Genomic DNA, 8,515 nt, shown 5'->3' on the forward strand with positions numbered 1-8,515 from the left:
AGATACAGGATACTAGTGTTTCATGACTGGCAACACACATAAAAGAATGACCAAATAGTTTGAACCAAGGAACAAGCCACCAAATTATTGATATGAACAGCAGTTGCTATACACTTCTATTTTTTTATGACAAGAGTACCCATATTGCTGTCATTTAACTCAATGTACGTCAGGCAAAATGTTGCTGTGATATAGCAAAACTTTGCTGTGATATTGCAACAAGCTGGAAATCTTTACCACATTCTCTCTTCAGAATCCAAAATAATTGAGCTTATAAAGCAAAGACTACTAGGAGGATTGACTCCTTCTGCTTCTCTAACTACACACCTTTCCTGCCGTTCAGATCAACAAATATCATCATTAAATATGTGTCTGTTGAGACCAACCACCAGGATTTAGGGTTACCGTACTGTACTATATAAAAATAGGTTAGTCATCAGCAAAGAGATACCATCTGCTAAAGGGATCTGGGTAAGCATGGTGGAGCATTTATACTTTGTTCTAACAACCACTGCAAACTGTGCACCACTAAATTTAACAATTAGTCCCTGCTTCAAAGAGAATAATATGTATCACTGCCACAGTAATTAAAGCAAACCTCAATCTTAATCAACCAAGTGACTAAAGCTGTAATGTAATACAATGACCACCACACCACAAAAAGGATTTTAAATTCTTAAACCACATTTCGTGTACTGCAGGCTTTTATAGCTAAGTGATGTATGTAATTAACAAAACTGACCAAGGTTGCACCAATAATCATTTTCTTTAATTGAGCAGGAATTCTGGCATAGATTTGATAAATATATCAGGTTTTCTATTTGTGTTTGAACTTGTCATGAACAGCTCTAGACAAACATAGTAAATGTGACACTGGAAAAACAGTTTTAGACCATGTACCCTCAGATATCTTGGTTTTGAGGATGTAGGCTATTTTCCATTGCTGACACGGAACTGTACACACATCTGTTCCTTCCCGTCCTCATAGTTAGAGGGATATTGTACCCCAGCCACATGGGAATCACTCCCCAGGATGGTCCAGTAATTAAACACTAGTACAGCTGTGTGGGAATGACTTAGGAGAAAGGAGATCCATAAAATAAATTGTATGTGTTGGGTTATTTGGTAACAGACTCTGATTAAGTACACTCTCTTATCACCCTCTTAGGGATTGCCTTTGCCATCCGAACTCATATATTCATCTAACACAATTTTACACTCTTTTTGAAGCCACTGGAATATAAAAGTTTCATGAGTCTGCCATTGAAGAGCTGGAAAGAACGTGTTGTTCAAGGGGAACTGGCTATCTCCCTGCACAAAGGACTTATAGTTGTGTAACTTATTTCACAACACTGGGAACAAAAGCTGGCCAAGAGCTGGAAACACTCGGTATACATCCCCATCACCAAAAAAGGAGACACAAGAGACTGCAGCAACTGAATGGGAAAAGCAGCATGAAAGCTAAAAAGATTACTAAAGAGTAAAGATATACAACTAAGCATGAAAGTTAGAATTGTCTAACCACCTGTATCCCCATCACCATGAATGGATGTGAGAACTGGACACTGAAAAAAACGAGAAAAAGAAAATCAATTCATTTGAGATGTGGTGCCAGAGAGAGCGCTGAGGATAATGTGGATGGCCAAGAAGACAACAAAGGGGTCATAGAACAGATCAAGCCTGAAATTTCCCTGGAAGCCAAGATGATCAATTGAGGCTATTGTTCTTTGGCCACATTCATGAGAAACAAAAATAATGCTAAAAAAGGTTGGAAGGTGGTACAGTGCGCCCTTTTTTATGTGGGGGATACGTTCCAGACCCCCTGCATAAAAAAAGCGTATGCTCTAGCCCCATTTTCTTAATGGGAGGCGATGTTCACCCCCATTATCCTTTATGGGATCGCCTTCCTTGCACCCTGTGCACTCCCTAGTGGCTTTCAGCGTATGCTGAAGCCGCATAGGTGCATCCACGTATGACGCGGGCACATTGTAGAAAGGAAGGAAGATTGCATGCCAGGTGGCTACACTGAATTAGAGAGGTCACAGGCATGAGTCTGCAAAACTAAGCAGAGCAGTGGAGACAGGGGGGTTAGAGATGTTCTCACCCACAGGGTTGCCATGAGTCGAGGTCAAATTCCGGGCTTAACAATAACAACAAACCCATGGTTACACAAGCTAAGTTGTTAAGAGGATTCTGTCCTTTTGCAGACTGTCCCCACAGGTTCTCGACACTCATCTAAAAATTTGAGGATTGGTAATGTTAACTGCCTTGGATTTGGCACTGATACAGACATTCTGTGGATAAGACATCTCTAAGACCCCCTGTCCTCGGCTGATCTGCTTAGTTCTGCAGATTCAGGCCCATGGCCTCCCTGATTGAATCTATCCATCTTGGCATGCTGACTTTCTATTTTTCCGCTGCTGCTGTTGTGTGCCTTCAAGTCATTTCCAACATGTGTCAACTCAAGGTGAACCTATCCTAGGTTTTCTTTGGCAAGTTTTCTCAGAGGGAGTTTGCCATGCACCATGTTTCATTGAGTTGATACTCTTCCTGTCCGCTTTCTTCACTGTCAGCTCTCACATCCATACATGGTGATGGAGAATACAATGACTTGGACCAATCCTGATTTTAGTGCTCAGTTCTGTGTCTTTACACTTTAGGATCTTGTCTAGTTCATTCATAGCTCCTCTCCCCATTCCTAGTCGTCTTCTTATTTATTGCTGAAGTCTCAGTTCTGATCATGTTTGATCCAAGGGACGTTAAATCTTTCACATTTTTATCTCCTCCTTATCTAGATTGAATTTATGTGGATCCTCTATGGTCATTATTTTTGTTTTTTTATATTCGCGTAAGACTGCTTTTTTCACTTTCTTCCTTAACTCTACTCGTAATGTTCCAAGTCTATGAAGTTTTCCGCTAGTACTATAGTATTTTCTAAACTCCTTCTGCGTCTAAACCTGCCCTTCGTATGTAATTTTCTGCATGAAGATGAACAGATAGGATGTAAAGGATGCAGCCTTGCCTGACCCCTTGCCAAATGGGAACCATTCTTTTTCTTCCATATTCTATTCTAACAGGAGCTTTTTGTCCTAAGTAAAGATTTCTCATCAGGTCTACAGCGGCACTCCGATTTCTTAAGAGCATTCCATAGCTATTCATGTGGTAATTGCATCACATATAAAGGACAACCATCTCTATACCAGAACAACTTCACTTTTATATCCAGAAAAAGACAACTAGAAAACAGAAATCATAAAAAGAAGCATGCTCCATCCCAACAAATGGTTGCAGTTCCCATCACATAATTCCTGCTTACACACACTTGATGCAGTAACATGTTCAGGGCACCATATGTTGCACTGGGCTCTAACAATGAAAACATAACCATAGTATGCATTTTAGTTTTCCGATGCCAAAAGATTACCATCTGTGTGATCATTCCATGCAAGTTTTGTGTTTACACCACATACACACAGAGCCTTTGTCTTTTCCACATTTTGATGAGCTCAACCAAAGTGGCATGGTTTAAATTGGTACTGCCCATTTAACAACTAGTGTGCGGGAAGATATTCTACACTGTGATGGTGCAATTCTTTTTATTTGTGGCCCAAAATAAGTAACCATAGCGAGTTTTCTGGCACTTTTTGGTTGCCTAGGTATACACCCCCTTTGTTTGTGACATGTTTCTCCACCTGTTTGCATTGAGAGCCTGTGATCTCAGCTTAATGCACCTGTTTTTGGAGGGTTTCTGAGTTTGCAAAGCAATGAAGACCAAGCAGCTATCAACAAACTCAGGACAAATTTGAAAGTATCATTACAAAATTCAATAAGCTCACTTAACAAGTAGATGTGTTCTTAGGTATTGATTTGGTACCAGAGGCAGAATAACCTGGAAAGGTAGGATAGCTTCCATACCACAAAAAAGGGGGCACTTCCGCATGTTTCAGCCAACTTTATGTGTAGAATAACATATGCAATGAAACAAAACAACCAGTCAAATAAGTTTTGAATGTCTCAACAAAAATATCTTGAACTTCTAGAATCACTTGAGGTTTGTTCCAAAATGCATTCAAAGATTGTTTTTTTTTTTTCCACAAGTCTCCTCCATGATCAGTAAGGGATTTTGGAAATAGCTGCTGTTCACTTGACTGTTGTGGTAAGCAAACACCAGTTGCAGTGAGATGGGCTAGAATAGGATGCCATTCTTTCCCAGTTCAATTTTATTGCATTGCTACTATACATACTGCTGCAACAGACCAAAAGTCTGTGCTTCCCAACCCTCCTCCACCATCTTCCCAATGCCATTAATGTTAAAACAAAAATTCTGGTCAGACAGGGGATGAGGAACAAAAGGGGCTGGAAAGACATAAAAGACTTTTTAAAAACCCGTTCCCACGTCAGAAGCTTTATTAATTCAAGTATGCCTGTAGAACAATAAGGCTGGAACTTGACTTGTTAGAGGCCATTCACCAAAACTTGTAACATTTGAAACCCCCCTAATATATTTATCATCCAACTATAATTTAATTAGGCAGCAGCATGAGCTGATGCGTTGTTGATGGCATACATAGCACCTGAATAGGTAGTATGAATGGCATGTAGACCTAGCCATGTGGATAATAGGTGTGAGGGTGGAGGACCTGCTGGAAAAGTGCCCTGAGCACCCCTCCACACACACACTCTCCATTTCAGTGGAGTGAAAAGCCAAAAGATGTTTTGCCACATCATAAAGGTGAGTCTCTTGTGTACTCCTAAATCCCTTCCTACCCTCTCATTCCTGGGGACTCCAGATCTTGTATGGTGTTATAAAGTCCATTAAGCATACCAGTCAAAATCAAATCCCTCTCATGTCCCAAATATAAAAACAAACTTTCTACTTTGGAAAACCCTCTCACGGATTGGGGGCAATCACAGTTATGGTTTTCCATGGACCTCTATGAACTGTTGGTTGGCATTAAGGGTTAATCCTCACCCCCAAAACATAATCTTTTTGAGGCAATTCTAGAGGGAATCAGACTGCAAGAGACCTCAGTCTCAGGCAGTGGTTCACCTGCCAGGTGGACCATGATCTTAACATTATGAGAAAGTAACACTGGAAAGATCTAACAGAAACTGAATGTCTTGAATAGCAACGTCAAAGCCATGATCTCAGTCCAATTTGCAATCTGTGGCAGACTTCAAAAATCAGAGTCAGTATCTTAACTGCTGGGACACTGCGTCCCTTTGTTGAGGCCAAATAAGTATCCAAAATTATATATATATTATATTATATATATATAATTTTCTATCAATAAAATAATATAACACGAGGATTACAGCAAATGGAACAGAGATCAGAATATCCAATTCCAATTCATCAATGGGCATCAATTTTAATTATAACTAGTATGGTATAATCTCCAAGACATTTTATACAGCAGAAATTGCTCTTCCAGGTAATATGGTCACCACCTGTCTTTCAACAAAGGGCTTGCTTATTCAGCAATGTTACAAATGCAATACTACAATGCTTCCTTAACACATTGTTTTTGCATTGTCCAATCATAGCTACATTTTGGGAGAAAAATATCACATAAGTAATTTGCTTTTGAAAAGTTCCTTGATATTCAGGGATGTCTTTGAATAATTTACCTGTTCTTGGAAATTAACAAATGGTCAGCAGAAGAATGGATTTTTCATGTCTTTGACTGCTAAAAGCTTGATATTTTGTCAGGGAAAGCTATAATTCACGGACAGAGATAGAAGTTGCATTTGTGCACAAACTGTCAAATTACTGACCTTCCTGTAGTTTTGCTCATAGTTGATTCTCCTGCTTGCCTCTGTAGTTCTGTTCTGTAGGCAAGTTGCGGCATTGCAAACCATCAGGTTTTTACGGCATGAAAAGTTGATCTTTTTGTGTGCTTACAGCAAGCAATTTACAAATTCCTTCTCGCATTCGCACTTTCAAAGTCAATTTTTTCTTGAAAGCTGCAATCCTAAATGCCAAACACAAAATAGTTGTCACATAAACTTCAACTGCAAATTGTGATAAAGTGGATTTGCTAAAATAGAAACAGATCTATTATATCAGTTTGTTAGACAACAGTGATAATTTACCTCAGATCTTGAGTTTGCTGGTACAGTGGGACCTGAGTATCCGCAGGCGATTTATTCTGGATCCCCCTGCGGATGTCAAATAGCGGATGCTCAGTGCCATTGACTTCATGGTGGCCTGGCAATGTGGCCGCACCACTAATGGAGACAACTGCATTTTGGAGGGTTACCGCCTCCTCCTGCCTCGCCTCTTCTTCCTTCTCCTCCACTTCGCTACCCCTTATCCTGCTGCCACACCTTGCCTTCTCTCCTCCCGCAGTGCCTTCCTCTCTTCCTCCCACCACGCCAACTATTTTCCTCCTTCTCTTCCTCCTCCTCTGCCCCTTGGGCTTGCCACCCACAGATGTCAAATCCATAGATAGCAGTCCGCAGATAAGGAGGGTCCTACTGTACAATCTTTATAGGACTGAAAGTGTATCTGTTTGTAAACAAGGATACTTGTGAATAAAACTATCCACCTTGAAAGATTATCTCCTGATCCCTCACAAGAAGTGAGGCTTGATAGGCCGCCCCCAGGCACGCACACCATTAGAAATTGAGGTTGCCCCTCCGTGTATAATTGACATCGCAGATCCCAGGTCCACAAGTTAGAAGGGCGACTGTATTTTAAAAATGGCCTTTCAAGTAGCCATTATTCACAGAACATATCCCTATCATTAGGAATCAGGCCAGGTGTCGGCTTCAATCGTGATAAAGCGAGGCAAACGCAAAAACAAAAAAACACATGCTCTTTCTTGACACTAGCTCTTTGCTGGTTCTTTTGAAAAGAATCAATTCTGAAACATGTTCAGCAAGTGGGAACGAGGGATCTCAATCACATCATTCTGGAGGAGAGAGACTACGGCAAAGCGGGTTGATAGAGGGGTGTTACATCTCTCCTCAGTTTTTGGGAAACCAGCCATCCCCCCCGCCCCCACTGCCTTTGTGCTTGTGGTGTGGCCTATGGGTGCATGATCATATATTTTCTTTTTATAAAACAATTTGACAGAATATACAATCTATTGTATCTGCAACTACTACTTGCAATTAGTTGGGTGGTGCGCCAGTTAGCGACAAAGACCAATGAATTGCATATTCTGTCATTTATTATTTTTATTTTATAGTTCCCAAGCTGGGCTGCTCAAAGGGGAAATGGTGTTCTTGACTCACTCAGGTTTGCTGGGGTAGGGGGAAAGAGGGAATGATTCTTCTCTCCCCTCCTCCTCCTTTGATTCCCAGCCTTTTACTTTCGAGTAGAGCCCAGGTATCTGAAGTGAAAAAGAGGGAGTGATTCTTCACTCCTCCTCAGCTTCCCTGCCTTTACTTTCAAGTAGAGCCCAGGCTGCTGGGTTAAAAAAGAGGGAGTGATCCTTCCAAGGCAGGGTGCTGCAGTGGTTTGAATGTTGGACTGGGACTCTGGAGACTAGTGTTTGAATCCATATAACTAGTAAGTGGCCTTGGGCTAGTCACACTCTCTCAGCCTCAGAGGATGGCAATGGGAGAGTCCTCCATGACACCCATGGATCCATGCATCACAGGGGTGAGTCATCCATGGGGGTAGCACCTCAAGCCCCTCCCATGTCCTCCAAGTCCTTCGAGGATGAGAGGGCATCACCCCAAATCCTCATGTCCTCCAAGTTCTGGAGGACTGGGAGCGCACCACCTGTTCCTCCCCATGTGTTAAGTCCTCCCCTGAATGTCCTCCATTCTGAGCATCACTTAGAAAGCTCTGCATCGACATTTCTAGGAGTGATTTTTGGGGTTTTGATTTGAAGATGTCCTCCATACCCCCCTGGAAGGTTCTTTGTGTTGAGCATGACCAAGAGGCATGTATTGACATTCTTTGCAGAGTTTGGGGCTTTGATTTGGGAATGTCCTCCATGTATATTTTTTCCTGGATGTTCCTCCATTTGGGGGGGAAGGTGCCTGGCTCTCCCAGTCCTCCCTCCCCCCCTTCTTTCTTGTGTCACCAAAGACGTGTAGATGATTGACATGCATTTTAAAGTGGCACAAACTAGTGGGAACAACAGTCATGATAAAAAAGAAGTGATTACAAGGGAATAATGAAGAGCTCCGCTTTCATAGCATTCATTCAGAGGCGACACACTATCCTTAGCTGAAGCTATTTTTGAAGGCATGAGGAAGTATATTTGGGTGTCAGCAGCCTACTGATAACATCCCACCCCATGCCTCCGGATGATCTCTCCCAGCAGTTTCATGTAGATATTGAATAGCACTGGGAAAAGAATGGTACCTTGTGCTATGCCATATAACAGCTTTTTGCAGAGCAGCTATACCAAGCACCACCATCTGGAACCTGCCTGAGAGGTAGAACAGGAACCATTGCAACACAATGCCTCTAGATTCCCAACCCCTCAGAGATTCCAAAAGGATACCATAGTCAATGGTATTAAACGCCACTGAAAGGTCCAAGAGCACCAGC

General features: G+C 41.7%; 2 protein-coding genes across 2 annotated transcripts in view; one reads left to right on the top strand and one right to left on the bottom strand.

Moving 5' to 3' along the window:
• Positions 1 to 5,970, bottom strand: part of RTKN2 (rhotekin 2) — a 46,650-nt gene extending 40,680 nt beyond the window's left edge. Inside the window, exon 1 of the mRNA XM_042459415.1 lies at positions 5,779 to 5,970. Coding sequence (XP_042315349.1) covers positions 5,779 to 5,852 — 74 coding nt within the window. The 5' untranslated portion in view covers positions 5,853 to 5,970. The remainder of the gene's footprint in view (positions 1 to 5,778) is intronic.
• Positions 1 to 8,515, top strand: part of LOC121925884 (AT-rich interactive domain-containing protein 5B-like) — a 361,184-nt gene that overhangs the window by 342,164 nt on the left and 10,505 nt on the right. The gene's annotated exons all lie outside the window — the stretch shown is intronic.

This window comes from Sceloporus undulatus, chromosome 3 (genome assembly GCF_019175285.1).
Source record: "Sceloporus undulatus isolate JIND9_A2432 ecotype Alabama chromosome 3, SceUnd_v1.1, whole genome shotgun sequence".
Taxonomy (NCBI): domain Eukaryota; kingdom Metazoa; phylum Chordata; class Lepidosauria; order Squamata; family Phrynosomatidae; genus Sceloporus; species Sceloporus undulatus.